Source organism: Hakea prostrata, chromosome 6 (assembly GCF_041222555.1).
Source record: "Hakea prostrata isolate BN-2017 chromosome 6, UWA_Hpros_2, whole genome shotgun sequence".
Classification (NCBI taxonomy): Eukaryota; Viridiplantae; Streptophyta; class Magnoliopsida; order Proteales; family Proteaceae; genus Hakea; species Hakea prostrata.
Window position 1 is genome coordinate 34,121,994 of NC_142605.1, and position 17,718 is coordinate 34,139,711.

At 38.1% G+C, this 17,718-nt stretch overlaps 3 protein-coding genes across 3 annotated transcripts; 1 reads left to right on the forward strand and 2 right to left on the reverse strand.

Moving 5' to 3' along the window:
* The first annotated feature begins 280 nt into the window (after positions 1 to 280).
* Positions 281 to 1,685, forward strand: LOC149013524 (actin-depolymerizing factor). Its single transcript, XM_089158976.1, has 3 exons — positions 281 to 523; positions 950 to 1,215; positions 1,297 to 1,685. The coding sequence occupies exons 1-3, from the start codon at positions 521 to 523 to the stop codon at positions 1,445 to 1,447; spliced, it is 420 nt and encodes a 139-aa protein (XP_089015102.1). The 5' UTR covers positions 281 to 520; the 3' UTR covers positions 1,448 to 1,685.
* A 944-nt stretch (positions 1,686 to 2,629) lies between these two features.
* On the reverse strand, positions 2,630 to 9,200 carry LOC149013525 (putative LRR receptor-like serine/threonine-protein kinase At1g63430). The gene is made up of 13 exons (XM_089159209.1): positions 8,591 to 9,200; positions 8,306 to 8,444; positions 7,653 to 7,724; positions 7,409 to 7,552; positions 7,182 to 7,331; positions 6,121 to 6,237; positions 5,930 to 5,994; positions 5,241 to 5,501; positions 4,936 to 5,141; positions 4,706 to 4,838; positions 4,460 to 4,617; positions 3,849 to 4,064; positions 2,630 to 3,334 (listed from the first exon to the last, which is right to left on the reverse strand). Exons 1-13 carry the CDS (start codon positions 8,673 to 8,675, stop codon positions 3,089 to 3,091), a joined length of 1,992 nt encoding a protein of 663 aa, XP_089015335.1. The 5' UTR covers positions 8,676 to 9,200; the 3' UTR covers positions 2,630 to 3,088.
* A 4,025-nt stretch (positions 9,201 to 13,225) lies between these two features.
* Positions 13,226 to 17,409, reverse strand: LOC149013526 (uncharacterized). The gene is made up of 6 exons (XM_089157734.1): positions 17,317 to 17,409; positions 14,746 to 15,302; positions 14,118 to 14,310; positions 13,961 to 14,025; positions 13,667 to 13,877; positions 13,226 to 13,564 (listed from the first exon to the last, which is right to left on the reverse strand). The coding sequence occupies exons 1-6, from the start codon at positions 17,407 to 17,409 to the stop codon at positions 13,226 to 13,228; spliced, it is 1,458 nt and encodes a 485-aa protein (XP_089013860.1).
* Between the last annotated feature and the right edge of the window lie 309 nt (positions 17,410 to 17,718).

Consider the following 17,718-nt stretch of genomic DNA (forward strand, 5'->3'; position numbering starts at 1 on the left):
TAGATTATTTGACAAATATGGAAGCCTTTGCTGTTACATTGTTCTGGATAATACTTCAATTGATCTCACAACAAAATCCATCCTCAGGTTTTTGTAACCAACAAACAACAAACTTGCAAAATTAACTAATTAAGGGATAGAGATGTTCCAGAAAGGCTACAATTAGAAAAAGTAAAAATGGAGTCAAAGCCTCCCACAAAAATGTATAAAGCCCCAAAAAGGAGAAACTAGATGTTACCCTTCATCATCAAAACGTGTCTAAACGTGGGAACCAGAAAGTTTAATGGTGGACGTGATCAGCCAAGCGACTAATAGACCCCTTTGTTCAATTGCTGGCACCATTGTTTGCTTCCTCAAAAATCTCTTCTTCTCACCGTTTTTCTGTTCCTTAACTCAAGCCAACCTCTCCATAACACACCCATTTTCAAGGATCCTTTTCTCTCCTTAGTGACTTTCTCTTTCCCTTGATTTCTTTCTCGTCTCTTTCACCTAGGCGGCCCATCGCTCATTGGAGGACATCATGGTATGTTTGCATTGATTTCTTCTTTTTTCCTTTATGATCTTTGCATCTCATTTGATGGTGAAAGACATCATTTTCCTCTTCCATTGTTATGAACTCATAATTTGATTCTCTGGCGAACATTGTCAGATTCAGATGTAATAAAGAAAACCATTGGCTGCCTAACAGGAAAAACTAGAAGAGGCTAAATTTTTATAGCATTCTTCAGAAAAACCCCTGTTTCAGTTTTCATTTCTTAATTTTGCACATTAGGTTGTTTCTTGCAACTCTGGATCCTCCAGGGTCTTTCATGGACAGGTCGTTTCTTAACCCATGCACACATGCACTGGAATCGGGAAAGGGCTTTTCATAGAATGATCATATCTTTCAGTATACTTGGAATTCATTTTTTTGGGGTACTTTTTGTTGTTGTTGTTGGAATGAGTGTAGGCGAATTCAGCATCTGGAATGGCAGTGAATGATGAGTGTAAGCTGAAGTTCTTGGAATTAAAAACGAAGAGAAACTATCGCTATATTGTTTTCAAGATCGAGGAGAAGATCCAACAGGTAATGGTGGAGAAAGTTGGGCTTCCTGAAGAGAGCTATGAGGACTTCACCAATAGCTTGCCTGCAAATGAGTGTCGATATGCCGTCTTCGATTTTGATTTCATTACTGACGAGAACTGCCAGAAAAGCAAGATTTTCTTCATTGCATGGTAACCCATTTCATATTCTTCAGATACTATTGTACCAAAATCGTTCCAAATCAGATATGCTTTATTGTTGAATACATATAGGTCCCCTGATACATCAAGGGTAAGGAGTAAGATGCTCTACGCAAGCTCCAAGGATAGATTCAAGAGAGAACTGGACGGAATTCAAGTGGAGTTGCAGGCAACAGATCCAAGTGAGATGACCTTGGATATCATCAAAGGGCGAGCTCTCTAAAAGACCCACAGCTCTGAGTCTCCTTCAAACAGTCTCGTCTCCCTTGCTAGTTGCTACCGTTTTTATATTTTGTGAGCCTCTCCCTTTAGTTCTTTTCCCTTGTTTTTAATGACTTTTATGTGGGCTTAAATCCATTTGTATTCTTTTACTTGGGAATTTCTCATGGCTACATTGCGAATTTGCAATCAGCCATGGGCCTCGCTGTATACAGACACGATCACACCGATGTTGCTGATTATACGAGGCTCTCTCTAAATCTTCAGCCTGTGTTCTTTATTCTTCTGGGTTTTGAAATGTATTACGTTAACAATAGTGTATCTTCGAACATGAACTGACACTGTTTGAGATGGAATGGAATGTAATGTCATTTCTTGTTTTTCCTTATGCTACAGTTCACCAAAATAAGAGTGAAAAATTTGTGGAAACAGAGTACTTTTTCAGATCCTAAAAATATACTTCTTCGCATTATTCACTCCAAAGATAGCAAACCTTCCTGAGTTTTTCACTTTTTGTGTTCCAGCTAATCCAATTAGGTTCTACGAATAATCCGTTTTATCTTTTTTTATACCTTCTTGCAAAAATGTGGAAAGGTTCTTTGAGGCACATTAGCAGTCTCTTTGTCATGTTCAGCCTGTTATATATGAAACTGTTCCATATCTCTTTCTCTTTCTTGGTCTCTTCTGCTGCTTGCTTAAAGAAACTTCTCTCATAAAAGAAAAGACACCATGACAATGCAAATATTTTAGTTGTTTTCAATTTCATTATGCTCCAACAATCAGCATTGAGGGCATTCTAGGGGGCCTTGATGTAAGATCTCCCACGCAACACTAATCAGCATGCAGGGATTGATGCTGTCTTCAATGGGGGATCCGCAAGATTGGATAAGAGAACTTCAATCATGTGAGAGAGCGTGGGAAGGAATCCCTAGTCTATGGGCTTGAGGATCTTTTTCTCTTAAGAACCAGCTTCCTCTCCTTCCTTTTCTCCCCCCCCCCCCTTTTTTTTGGGGGTAAATCTTAAGAACCAGTTACAACTCTAAGCTTTGTATCTGGTCAACAATACAACCTGCACCAAATCCAGTCCCATCAAACCAGGTGTGGATTTACCCCAAAAAAAAAAAAAAAAAAAAAAAAAAGTGGTTTTTGGCAATATCATGTCATAGCCCCAGTGGTAAGACTGATAACAAACTCTGGCAGATCCAGTAAAGACTGGGTTATAAGGTTCGGAGTGTCACACTAAATGCATCTGCAACAGAAATATAAAACCTAACCTAATGTAATGTAACAGATAGAACAATGCAGGAATCGTCCAATGGTGATGTTTTTGGACTTCAGAGAACAGCTAATCCATCTTAACAATCTGCACTGAAATTGACAGTGCCAACGAACAAAAAATCATCCTTAGGGCCAAAACCAAATACATGAGAAGAATGAGACAATTGGCAAATGACAACTCCTACCTAAATGCATTAGGGATCTTTCAACTTTCCTTGTTCTGTTATTAGTATACAATATATAGGGTTTGCAGTACATGAAGCTCTAGACTTTCTTCAGCAGGCAATCATTCTGCCAAAATTTAAATTGAAGGAGTAAATATTACACAATGTATAATTCAGATTTACAATATATACCTTCAGTAAGATTATGAAGATAAAGCAAGCTCAGCCCATGCCAAAGGACATTCTTTAAGATTAGCAGCTACTGAAATGTCAATTCTACTTTCTAACATGGAGCACAGCTCCTTCATAGATGGTCTCTTAGCAGAATCAGACTGGATGCAGAGGCTCACCACCTCACATACTACTTTCAGGTCATCATATCTAAAATGTCTCAACTCTGGATCTACTAGATAAGAAAATACTTCTGGCATATCTACATAATCCTTGGCCTGCACCATGGGGACAACAAATGTTACTTACTGCAAGTATTTAAGACAAATAATATAAAGCAATAAAGCATGGTCTTCGTTACACATGTTTTATCAACCACCAATCCTAGGGAGCAAGAGGCAAACTAGTATCAACAGAAAGGATTTCACTAGCTTTCACACTTGCTGCGTCTGGCCTAAATAAATGTTTACCAATTAAAACACCCAGTACCCGTATCGGTCACTTAAATCTCATTTCCTAAAGATTTGTGCATTCCGGAAGCAATAACAATAAAGGAGTAATAAGAATATAATGCAGTGGAATGGTAACCCATGTCAAAGAAAACGAAATATCTAAGCTATCATGAGCTAAACCATATTAAACTAGCTAAATGCCCTTTTGTCCAATTTAAGATTTGCAACCTACCACATAAGCTGATAAAACTTTAAACACACAGTATAGGCCAAGAACAATTTCAACAGAAATTCTATAGGAGAAAATCCAGAAAATACTCCATCCAAAAGTAATTCTTACCCAATCTACCAAGCACCCCCTGTCTTTACAGTATGGAGGCCTCCCACTGATTATTTCTAATAAGAGTACTCCAAAAGAAAATACATTTCCTTGGACATCCAAATGGCGTTCATGAAGAGAATCTTGAGACCCACATAATGAGCTTTCATTACCAATGGAGCCTGAATTCTTTTCTGATCTTGCTAACATCATTTTCCAGCTTTCAAAATCAACAAGCTGCACAATAGAGAGGGACAAGTCATTAAAAGGTAGTTGTAAGTTGGAGATACCTGTTCAATTGTGCTTTCTTATCACAGTCTAGTTATTCGCCGCAATCTTACCAAGGTAGGTTGCATCAAGCCCAAAATAATAGTTCAATCAAGACCCAATAAAAGTATCAAAATGGAAAATCTTTTCATTAAAGATTCAGCAAGGTCCTTGATTTTTATATTTCACCAACCACCAAATTGTTGGCATTGTCTTTCCTACATGTGGAGCTTTCAGGCACTTATAGTTGTTTTGGTTTCTATAGACGTATTGTTCTTTTCTTCACCGATATTTCTTTTCTGCTAGTTGAAAATGAAAAGGTATTTTTCTTAGCTCAAGCTTCTGAGAAAATGATCTGAGTATACCTTGGGAGAAAAATCCTCAGTAAGATACACAGCACTTGAACTTAAGTCAGACACTGTGAATGGAGGATCGAGTTCCATATGAAGATATCTTAAACCGCGAGCAATGCCTAAAGCAATTTTCATGCGACGGGCCCACGACAATTGACATCCTTCACCATCTGCACTCAAATTTTAATGTCCTGTTTTAGCTATCACATAATGTAGAATAAACCTTCTTAGTTAAAACTTAGAGAAGATATCACTTACAGTGAATGTGCTCATAAAGCGTCCCATTTGATGCATATTCAAAGACAAGCATCCTTGCAAACGGTTTAGATTCCCTGCAATAGCCAAGTAATTTTCCTGTGTTCTCATGATTTATTCTTGCTAGATCTGCTACCTGAAGTGAGAGAGAGTGAGAGATCAGTCATTCTCTTTAGAACCTTTGATGTTTTCTTGTCAATACTAAAATGCAGGCCAAGTCCAAAGTTACTTACCTCTCTCTGAAAGTAAAGTTCAAGATAGCCTGTCCAGTATTCTTCCTTTACGCAAAGTGATATTACAGCAATCTCTGGCCCGCCTTTTATGGTGCCTTTGTACACTAAACTATCTGGGGAGGAGCCAATGATGTTGCTGAAATCTTCACAGGCTACTTCCAGATCCTGTCTGCTATACCTTACTACGTCTCTCAGCATTTCAGAATCTTTCCAGAGTCAATAACAAACAATCGATCAATACTTAAAACAGCATAAATACATAAATCACAGAGGATAGACATATTAATATTCCATGGCAAACTAACCCATATATATAACCAAATTGTCTTTATAGTCCTTGTTGCTTGCCGTTTTCTTCCAGGGGATAATATCAGTAGATTTTGTTTTGCATTTTTTAACAGCAGTAAAAGCAGCAACAAGAAAAATGAAGCCTGCAACTGTGCCAGTTACAATTTCTAGAGCTAGCAGCCAGGCTGGTTTTGACCGCTCATGATGCTCATGCCGATTTTCGCCATGGCGCCGATTTTCATTATGGTTTTTTCCACGTGGCTTAACTGGAGAAGCACCTGTATAAAGGAATAAATCAAAACTCTACCTTTAAATGGTGTTAGTAGCAAGTACTTATGATCAACCACTAAGTAATGGTTAAAAATCATCCTGAAGATGCTGGTTTTTGTGCCCCATAATCATTGAGGTAGCCAATTAGTGGGTCTGAACCTCTGAACATGAATGAGGATATGCGCTGAGTCTTGGCCATAGGACCCAACACACCCTAATCCCAAAAGAAAAGGGAAACAAAAATATTTGTTGCATTTAACAAGAAAGAAAAAATCATTTTGATAGCTGGGAAGAAGATTCATCCAAGTAGGCTAGCCCAAAAGGTTCCAAAGTTATACTGGTTTGATGAAATTCTATAAGGATTCCAACCATTGTTGTCAGGAATACAATTACTTCACTTTTGCAGTTCCACAACTATAGCTGGTAGAGTACGCACCACATTGCATTGGAGGACGTTGTCTCGGTTCTCTGTCTTCAAAACAGTTACCTTGAAAACTTGTTCTATAGAAAAGAAAACAAACAAGTTGGTTTCAGGGGAAAAAAAATATAGTTAAGATGCCAAAATAGGTGCCTAAAAGGAAAACTCATTTGTTAATGTGATCCAGAAGAAGGGAAAACAAAGGGCACCTTGGAAGATAATTCAGGCACGGAGGTATTCTACCAACAAAGAAGTTGAATGAAAAATCTGCATTCCTTAACTGAGATGAGTGGCAGAAGCCAGTTGCATTTCTCTGAGAGGAAAACCTATAGCAGCAACAACAGTAAGTTACTCACCTAATCACAAAACTTTTGAGAGTTGCATTCAACTAATGAATGTAGTTTCTTCTGAATAGAGCTACATATAGATGAGCTGCAACTATGAAATGTGTGTCAATACAATATGAATAGAAAAAAAGGCAAACCAATTGCAAAGAGTGAAAGTACTTTTCCTTTCACATTTCAAGCCAACAAAAGACTACAGAAAACAGAACAAAGAGCGGCTCCATGCCAATAATAATTGATTCAAACTATTTGTACCCAATGAATTGTAACAGTTTCTAACGAAGAATATGCACCAAAAGAAGACATTTTCTGATCATGCCATGGTCATATTTATCATTGCCTCATGTTGCCGGGGTCTTCTATATCTGATAGCTAACTGCAGATATGTGCCACACTAAGAGGGGAAACTATTAAAATTTGAAACAATGAGGCAATATGTTTCCAGATGACATCTATTTCAGCACATTGCAATCGTATAAATTCAAAAGCTTTTCTCTGCCTTACCTCCCTTAACCATCTCCCTCACCCCACCTGACCCCCCAAAAGCAGTTGGCTTTCCAATGGAGTATAACCCAGAAGAAAACAATTCCTCTAGCAAAATAGATTGCAAATCCACTATGACAGAATTTCCAACTCTAGTCTATTAGATGATGAAATCTACATGACATGATATCCCACTAACCGAAGTGGAATCCTAGCAGTCCCCCATCACATGAAGGGTAGATCAGAATAGGCCTAACACTTGAAGGATAACGGAGGCAGGAAGTGAAACTTGCTCTGATAACATGTCAGGATCTAACACAGAAGACTAGTCCATTAGGTGGAAGTACTCATAGTCTTTTTTTGGTAGGAAGGTACTCATAGTCATATGAAGAACAAAATGTACCATTCCTAACTGATGTGGGGTCCTAACAAATCATACTTACATCTTTTGTGTGTTCGTCACAGAACTTGAGCCGTCGTTGCCCGGAATGGTTCCTTGAAGCCTGTTCCTATCCAAACGCAGTTCCACAAGGTTTTTCAAATTGCCAATCTCAGGAGGCACAGTGCCAGATAATCCATTTGACTGAAAGTTTCTGAAACAGTAAAAGCATTACTATAAATGCCAGAGAGAAGTAGAGGAACACAATAACAACCATTTTACAAATCTTACATTTTCATGATACTGGTCAAATTTCCGATCTCAAGCGGAATGGGCCCGGTAAGTTGATTCATACCCAGATACAAGACCTTCAGATTTTTCAACATGCCAATTTCTTTTGGTATCGCCCCAAGTATACTATTGTTGTGCAGAATTCTGAAGAGAGTACACTATTAGAGCAGGTTCCAGTTATTCAGTTCCAAATATTATAGCCAAATAAATCCATTTTGAAATTAACATATTAACGAACACATACAATTCTTGAAGGGACGAGAGGGAACCCAATTCAGGTGCAAGAAATCCCCTCAGGCGACAACTAGTAAGGTTTCTGCAAAAGCCAGAGGCAGATGAGGTAATCAAAATTAGTTTGAACTGAAACATTCACAGAACCACTTGCACATGCATTCAGACAACATAAATAGTGTAAACCATCAACTGTTTAACGAACAACACTACTGAAACTCAGTAGCGGATCCAGACTCAGATGAGTCATTAACAAATCTTTTGGGATACCGTTACAAATTCAAAACTACGTACATAAGTAATTTACACCGCTTCTGTAAGAGGGCAAGGTGTTGGCCTAGCTTCGCATCTAAAATTGTAGCATAACTGAGATCTACATTCAGATGACTAAATCATTCTGAACAGTATCAGCATATAACTTTAAAATCATAATCCAGCCCGGAACCAACTAACAAACAGGAAATAGACACTAGTAAGATAACAGGGTATGAGTTCCAAACTCAAGGTCTCAGGCAAGGGGTCGCCAGATTTATACACAACTCTGCTGTTAGTCTCATCTACACTTATGTAGTAAATTGATAATTGAACTATAAATCTTCGGAAGACACTTGAAACAAATAGTTCTTGCCCAGTTGAGTGAGCTACGAAATTGACAGCTTCTCTTACAGCTTGATAACATGATCCTGACCAAATGAACAGGAAATGCCAGACCAGTTGCAAGGATCTGCATCGAGTGGATTCCAATCTGATAAAACAGATAAAGGGTCCTCATAAATGGCTTCTCTGAAGGCCGTCAAAGCTCGAACTGAGAAAATTTTCAAGGAAAACAGAGAAGCTCAATTAGGAATTGACTCGAATCAGTCTTTGCCGCAAACAACAAGAAGACTGAGATTTACTAAAGAGAATACTAAAGATAACAAAAACCAGTTGCATTAAGGATCCTAAATATACCCTCAGTTGTCACCAAGGAATCACAGGAGGCAATGCAAACACCCCATATAACCAAGAGAAGCAGAAACGAGCCGAATGATCCCATTTTGTCTTCAAGTTTCTGGAAACTGTCTCTATCTTAGAAAGGATTCGTTTCCTACAGAAGCCCAAAACAGGTTCATGAGCAATTTTCCTTCTTTTTTTCGCTCTTTAGAGCTTTGCTGCTGTTTTACTTTGAGATGCCGGGTTCAAAATCAGTTTCTTCAGCAAACCCACTGAAAAGAGAAACCGTGCAGAGAAGGAAAACGGGAGAGAAAAAAAAAAAAAAAAAAAAAAGAACCCTGACAGGAAACAGTGGAAGTAAAGTGCGAACAACAAACTTGGAAGAGTAGTTACGAGTAACAGAAGAAGAAGAGTATTGTGATTTTGAAACTCCAACAAGAAAAGAAAATAAAAAGGCACTCCAAATGAGATAAAGAAAAGAGGGAAATGCGGGATGTTTTCTTCTGTGATTGATTTAATATTAGCGGTTTTTGGATGGTTTTCATTTAATCTTCCTGTGCAGAAAACTTCCTCCATTAAAAAAATTTCAGCTTTAGTTTCCTCATCGATTTCCCGGAGACTCTCATCTGATTCGCCTATGTAAAATCACTAAATCAGACGAATCAAAAAGATTAAGATGTTCTTCTAGGTGGCTGTGGAAAAACCAAGAGATCCCACATCACTTTATCACCGTAGATGTCATCTACAGCCCAGAAAAGATACCAATCGGATGGTCCAAGGGAAGAAAACCCATCATCACCAACATCATCAAATTTTAAATCCTTAATTAATCAACCCTAACAAGTAGAATTAAGTGTGAACAAAGGTCTTAAATCGATCAAATTATCACCAAAAAGCTGGGCTGTCCTCAATTCTATCAAAAGAGAAAAACAAAAAGTGGTGCCCTTAATCAGAGGAGGTGGGGCCTTGGAGCTGAGGGGTGGTTGAGTTGAGACTTGCCGTTATTATGATTTGTTGGAGTAATCCATTTTCATTTCTGGACACCAGGGTTAGCTTGTAAGCTAATCAAACATGTTGGATTCATCACAGAGACAAAATTAGTAATGAGTTGTAATCTACCATGGGTCAAACCTTCACAGTAGAGAGGTCAAGAAGCAACTTTTAAAATATTTCAATCTAAAACATTTCCAGCAGGTATTCTCTGGTTGTTAGGGTCTTTTGAGTGTCCTTGAAGAATGCGATAAGTAGATATACATGTGAAACACCAATAGGAAAACATATTTCAAATTGTTGGAAGAACAAAACACACCCCACATGTCAACTTTTCTCTCTCTTTTCTCTTCTTTCCTTTTCTGTTCTTTTCAATAGTTTTTATTTGTTAAAAGAGGAGTAGGACCAGTTTTTTGAATTTTGAAGTATCTTGAAGCTTCCCTGAAACCAGACTACTACCCTTCTTTCATTAATTTCTAATTACATATTCTGATCAGTCATGGTGTCATAATATATGGAGATTATTTGGCCTTGAAGCATCAGACTATTTGACAATGCTTCCAATCAACAACCACTAAAAACTAAAATCTATACCAAACAAACAAACAAAGAATAAGGGTTTGGAACCTGGGGAGTGGAAGCAATGGCAGGTAAAGGTTACTCTATTTATTTTATAAACTTAGCTTTTGGACACAATTGGGAGATGGTACCTTGATATTACTACACCATAAATGCAATGCCTGGTTCACATCCCCTTGTTCCTGGACAAAATGCCCTATTCATCATTAAAGAAAGGCTCAGCCTACAAGCATCCATATTAAAGTGCATGTGTATTCATTCATCTGCACACTGTGTGATGACTGTTGAGGGCCTACACTCACTCCACCTGAACTCTTCAGATTTTGATTATGTTTGTAGGGATTCAAGAATCAGGATTTCAGATGAGAGTCCTTTATGGGTGATTTAATTCTGATTCTGATAAGGAGATTGAAGTCACAAAATCCCAAATCCCCACCATTTTGTTTTGTAAAATGATTATTAAAGTGGTAGTAGACTAGTAGTATTATTCTGTTGCAATTAAATGCCCAGAAGAGGAAAAGTGAGTTAATGCTGATTGCCTTGTATTTCAAGAGGAGAGGCTCTTTTATGGTTAAATGTCTAGTTTTATTCATTCAATTAGTCGGTTGGAAAGAAACTGAAAGATTATGATTGATAGCACTATAGAGCCCCACAAGGTACTAAATTATGGACCCAGAATTATTTCAGAGGACATCTGGTTTAATATCAGCTAATTCTTTTGAGCCATTCTTGTCTTCTAATGAGACTTTTGAATCATGTTGGTATATTACATGTCTATAGAGAAACTAATTACCTTTGAATTAGATCACCCAGTTTATTAATATATTCTTGTAGGGAAAAAGTTCTCCTATATATATTTAATCAAACCCAGATCATGGATCATGCCTTGTCTATCTAGAAGCATCTAACAACATAATTGGTGTTTTTCTTTCATGGAGTAGGTATATAAGTGTTTGTAGGGACCATGAACTGTAAGGCTGTCACAACATCGGACAACATCAAGGCATTGCAATGAAGTTTGCAAAATTTTAGGTGTTTCCATGATTTTTGTCCGGCCCAGAAAAGATTATTATTAGGCTCAGAACCAGACCAGGATCATCAGGTTGAATCGGCTAGCAACAAGATGAATTTGTCGACCATAATCTGCTCTAATCCCTGATTTCATACATGGCTCTGGCCAATTTGAGTTGGACCAGAACTGGGACTGGACCATATAGGTTATTCCATAGAAGAATAACAAAGTAAGGTTACAACTTACAACTAACCTTAACTTATTTTTGTGCTGGGGTTGAGAGGGGATGCATGTAGAGTGGTCAGCTGGAATAGCATCTGGGCTTGGTTTTTGAAAACCCAAAACCGAGCCCAAGTTTTTGATCCAGCCCAACTTACATAGGCCAAGAATAAGATATCCCAATCGAGGCCCATCCCTAACATACATAGGCTGGATCTGGTAGATCTAGTATTCCCCATGCAAGTCAATTGTTTTTTTTTCGGGACATGCGCTCTTTATATATGGGGGTGATAAGAGTTGAACACACAACCTCTCCACTAAGAGTTATGAATCTTACTAGTTGACCAACCCTACATTGGCCATGCTCAATTGAGTATCAATTGATTAAGTAGTTGGATGGATGCAAAACATTTGTTAAAATCTTGTAAACCTACAAGATAGGAAAGATAGCCTTAATTGCCTAACATCAAGTAACAGTGAAGATATATCCATCAATTATCAGTGATATGGATGTAGAACTTCTGGTTATCTTTTGAAGTTCATCGCACAAAAGTGTCTGTCAAACATTGATTATTGTTGAAAGAGGGTAACAAGAACATCCTAGACGTCATTGGTAGTTTGAATACCATGAATGTTGGAAGATTGTGACTCACTTAAGGAAAGAAATCTCGGTTTGATTCGCTGGTTCGCTACCTGGCGAACCAGGAGAACCGGCGAGATTTTGCCGACATATGCAAAAGCAAAACTGCAAAAGTGTAAATATAAAGTTTAAATAATAATAAATAATGTATAATCATTGCAAGTGTGAATTGTCAAGTTTAAAAAAAATAACAAAAATAAAACTTAATAGCAAATAAGTTAAGTCATGTCCTCCAATGGTCAAATCATGTACAGAGAGATGTTTACGTTTAGTAATTATTTATTTTTATTTTTATACAATTCCATGGTCTTATATGAACCATGTTTGTGACTCAAATGCAATCTACTATTCATCTTCCTCCTCCATCCTTGCCTACCCGGAATCCAAAAGTTTGAGTTTGCTCTTTCAAAGACCAGGAGCATCAACGATGTTTGCTCACCATGAATAAGCTTCTATGCCGGACGGAGGTGTTGCGACGGTAGTGTTATCGCCGAGAAATCACTATTTTCGGAGAGTTCATCACCAGTTCGGCAATAAACAAGCAAGATATCGCCGAATTCTCAACGATATCTCACAAAACTCATTTTGCCCCCAGTTTTGGTTATCCAGGGGGCGATATCACCGAAATTTGTGATATTTCACCAAATTTTGGTGATAAGTTGTTCCTTGGATTCAATTAAGGTGACATCGATACAAGCTCATGCAAAGTGATCCTATTTATTGCCACTAATTTGAGTGTTTAAATCTATTATAATATTTGAATTATTTGTGTCACTTCTTAAGTTTTTACTTTTCTAATATTAACCAAATAAATCAAAATAAACCATTAATAAACGAAATCAAAAATATCTGAGGTGATGAAAACTTGTTAATTATCATTATAAGGTAATCATTAATGAGGAAGTGTAAATTGAAAAGAAAATTTTCCAAATGGTCAGATTATAAGAAAGATTTCAATCAATAAGATCTATTTTTTAAAATTTTATTTTACTCAAATGGATTCTATCTTTTTTTTAAATAATTATTAAATCTTAAATTTTGTAATAATTTTTCTCCCAAACCAATTTTCTCATGTGAACTACCCAATTACCCTCAAGCCTATTTATATATATACATATATATTATGAGAGAATCGGAAGCTCTATATTATGAAGCGAGAACTTTCTTTTTTTTATTTAAAAAAGATAACAACTATAAATGTAAAAGGTAAGAGTCAAAAATTCTTTTCCATTGCTTCCACTTGCTTGTATGCGGCTTCCTTATGTTTAAGAAGATATTGAATGGTTGCAGGATCAAAAGGAGGAGGCATGGTGCATGGGCTTCCATCTGCAGGACTTTTGACCCTAGAATCCATCATAAATTTTCTCTGCAAACCATCCGCAGGGCAAACCATTGTCTCTGAACAAACTTCAACGGCATCTTCAGGTATGGTAGGCTTGTACTTCAAGAGTTTAGCATATTCGTTCAATAAGTTAAACATGTAGTCATAAACATGATCCATCTTGAGCTCTTCCTGTATGAAATTTCTCGCTGCACTTCCAATGGCTTGGGCCTATTAAGTAAGTCTCAGAAGGATTAACACAAAAATAATGGGAAGAAGAGGAGGGGTTGTTAAACAAAAGAAACAAGAAAAAAAAGGAAAAGAGAAGACAACCTCTTGATTGTAAATATTTCCCCATTCAACTGCGAATTTGATAGCTCTACACATATCATCCGCCTTTATGGGCCAGTAGTGATGCATAGGTCTCAAACACCTTGAGGTGAATTCATAATATTGAGGCTCTATAAACAAAGGGACGGAACCACAAGCTAATATGTACTTCTGGCTCACAGACCAACCTACTCCTTCTGCGTAAATCATGTATCTGTTCGTCATTTAAAGACAAATTTTAATTAAAGAAGGAGAAGTATATAACCAGAATTCTCAAAATATGGTGTTTCAATCCACCTGTGCGTGCATTGTTTCGTCAAATCTGAATCTTTAAAACCTTTTAGACTCGCACTTGCCCAGTCCTGAAAGAACTTGTAGTAGTCAATCAACCAGTAAACAGAGAGCCAATAGTGAAGGAAGATACTAAAGACTTACAACACTTTTTTATAATTACCACGTCATAGACGTGAACTTTCCAGTCTTTCTGCTCTGTAGAATTGCATTGTAGGAGTTCTAGTCTGGTTAAGGATGTATTAGGATTCCCTTTCCAGAAAGCATAAGGTTCTCTTTGAATCCATTGGGTCCTCCCACTAGCTTCTCTCAATTCCTTTGACAGAAGTTCCCATGGCTTTATATTAACCTCTGCCCTGTCTCAACAGAAAACAAACCTCTAGTATAAAGAAATGATGAGATTAATCTCTAATGTAAGTGTACTTCCGAATGCTGCAAAAGGGTCGGGTTCAGCTGGGTTATTTAAAACCTTAATCCAATCCTAAGTCCAAATTCGATCAATCAAGTTTTAAAACATCAAACCCTAGCCCTCCTTCATAACAAGCTGGGCTCTGACTTTGATCTGGGGGGGGGGGCTTGAAAGATCTTTTAGTTGCTTGATTGTCCCTGGATATATGTAATAGTCCACCATGAGTTTCACAACACTGGACTTGGACCAAGGCCTCAACCTGGCCCTAACTCGGATCAGAAATCTCCAGCTCTATCTTGTTCTTGCAGTTAGGGTATCTCAAGGAAAGCCTTGTTTCAGCTTATTCAAATTTGCACCAGAAGTGGTAAAGAAGGAAACTTACCATCCCCAGAAAGTCCAGTCAGGGAAAACGATAGAGTAAGACCAATCACTCCCACAGTATTGAAACAAGGGTGGTGGAGTTGTTTCCTGGAACTCGTTGATATTGAATTGGGGCTGATCGCCGCAACTGAACATGAACTCCAAATCCGGAATTCTTCCAGGATATTTGCTTAAAAGCTGCAGAATTCCCCACCAAGTAAACAAGTCCCTCGTCTGAAATGATTTTTTATAGCTCTCAATGTAAACCCTTCCATTCAATATAACCACTCGGAAACTCGCTCTACTCTTTGCACTTTCCACCATCTGTCTTGTGATTCCAGTTAGCTTCCACGGCTTAAGATCTTCATAGATCCATTTGAAATAGTCTGGGCATGAAACCACCTCCTGATAATCATCTCGTCTGGATTCAAACGTCAATACAGGAGAAATCGGTGTTGGGCAAACATTATTAGTTTGATTTACCGTTGAAGAACAGTTCAATTGGATTTCTAGTTTCTTCGACTGAGCCGACGACAGACTCCAGTTCAGATAATTGTTTAGCGTCGACCCATTTATAGGCTGCCAATCAACAAATCAAATAGCATATTATTTTCCACTTTTTCTTAATAAAACAGCGTGTCCGGTGAAGAAAGAGAAGACGAAACAGAGCACTATCCTGTTTTATAATTTCATGAGAAAAGAGAAGACGAAACAGAGAGAAACAGAGCACTATCCTGCTTTGAAATTTCATGAGAAAAGAGATGATCCGATGACTTACGATTTCGATCCGGTAAGTAAGAATGAAAGCTAAGGCGAAAAAGAAGAAGAATGTCGAAATGATGGTTCCAAGGGCTTTGCACATCGGCCTCCATGAATCCCCCTTGTCTCTTTTACTCGTCGTATTTGTTCCTTCTCTTGACATCGTGATTGTGATGGCAGCGAAAGTGACACTCAAGAAACGCGCGTTCCGCCTTAATATTTGTTTATAACACACAGCGAATTGAGAGGAGATTGAGAATCTCTTGCATTATATCGCAAGATATATGAGGAGAATTCATCCCTCTTTTTGGTTATAATCTATATAGTTGCATATTTTCAATGCTTCGGTTCCAACTCCAGTTCCAATGCTTCAGATAATCACAGTAGAAAATCCGTTGTGGAGGAAAACCTGGCGTCTGTGTAATTGCAGTTACTAATTATTATTTTTTTGGGTGAACAGTTTCCAAAATTGAATAGCCGCAGGATGGACAGTTACAGAACCGTAGATTATAATTTTTGTTTTTTTTTTTTGGGTAGAAGTGGATTATAAATTATTACCATCAATATTTCTCCTCTGCATGGCATTGACAGCACAGAAAAACTTAGCTGATTTGCACGTGAAAGTCATGGAAGGAAAACAGGAAAACTATTGGCGTTCACCAAACCGGCATGCTTAATTCCTAAATTTGTTTTGGTATTGTTGGGTTTAGACCTTCTTTGCATCACTCGGGTAGTTGAACGACCTTTTGAAGGCTTTTCCAACTAAATACTAGTAGATGTGATGCTTGTACTTACAAAGGAAATTAGAGCAGTCTGACTTTGTGTTGGTCGGGAGACCGCCTCCAACACCACCCAAATTAGTTTAGACAACAATAGAATGCTTTGAGAGGGTTCTTAAAGCGTAGAGAATGATTGTAAGTTGAATATCATATCTTACCCATCTTTCGATTTCGTTCATTCAGTTGAAGAGTGGGCTGAGTTGCCTTAAAAAACATGTTCCTCTCTTAGTGTGATTAATGGAGCCCTTACTCCATTATCCAGTTCCCCACGTTTTGGAGTGGGTATGATGGGTGGTTATCTCTAACTGACCATTTTGACTTGGTCGTCTTCAATGTTCCTCTCGGACTTAGCACTGGGCATTCTCTCACTACCCGAGCCTATCTCGAGTGAATGTCGAGGGATCCCTTAGGAAAGGGGTTCTTCAACTCCCTGAGGGGTGTGTATGTGGTTCTCCACGAAGGGTTCTTCAACTCCCCAGGAGTGTATGTAGTTCTCCATGAGAGGTTCTTTCACTCCCTGAGGGGGTGTATGTGATTTTCCACGAGAAGTTCTTTAACTCCCCCGAGGAGGTGTGTGGTTCTCCACGAGGGGTTCTTCAACTCCCCAAGGGAGTGTATGGGGTTCTCCATGAGAGGTTCTTTCACTCCCTACGGGTGTATGTGATTTTCCACGAGGAGTTCTTTAACTCCTTGAGGAGGTGTATGTGGTTCTCCACGAGGGGTTCTTCAACTCCTCGAGGGGGTGTGGGTTCTCTACGAGGGGTTCTCCGGTTGAATACCCTCCACAACAAGTGTAATGCTTAATTCCTTAAAATCATACTTAAATTTTTAGGCCTCTTAATTCCTTAAAATCATACTTAAATATTTATGCCTCATATATGAGGTCAGGAAATCGAATTTCCCTCATGAATTTGACCAAAAATTAAATGGTTGCATGATTAAAAGGAAGAGGAATGCTGCATGGGCGAACATCTGTAGGACTTTTAATCCCTAGAATCCATCATAAATTTCCTCTCCAAATGATCTGCAGGGCAAATCATTGTCTCCGAACAAACTTCAACAGCATCTTCAGGTATAGTAGGCTTGTACTTCAAAAGTTTAGCATATTCATTCAGTAAGTTAAACATGTAGTCATAAATGTGATCCATCTCTAGCTCTTCCTATATGAAAGTACTCGCTGCCCTTCCAATGGCTAGGGCCTATTAAATAAGTCTCAAAAGGATTAATGCACAAATAAGGGGAAGAGAGGAGATTGTTTAAGAGGAAAAAGAAAGAAAAAGAAAGAAAAAAATTGCATGTTCATTTTCTTGGTAAAGGCTAAAATTTTGTTGAGTCTCTTTTGTGGGAAAAATTATGTCTAGGTTTAGAGCCAACTGACATTATTTGAAAGATGTTAAGTTTGTTCATGAAATAACCAAAATACTGCCTCCTACACCCACCCCATTTCCACACACCCA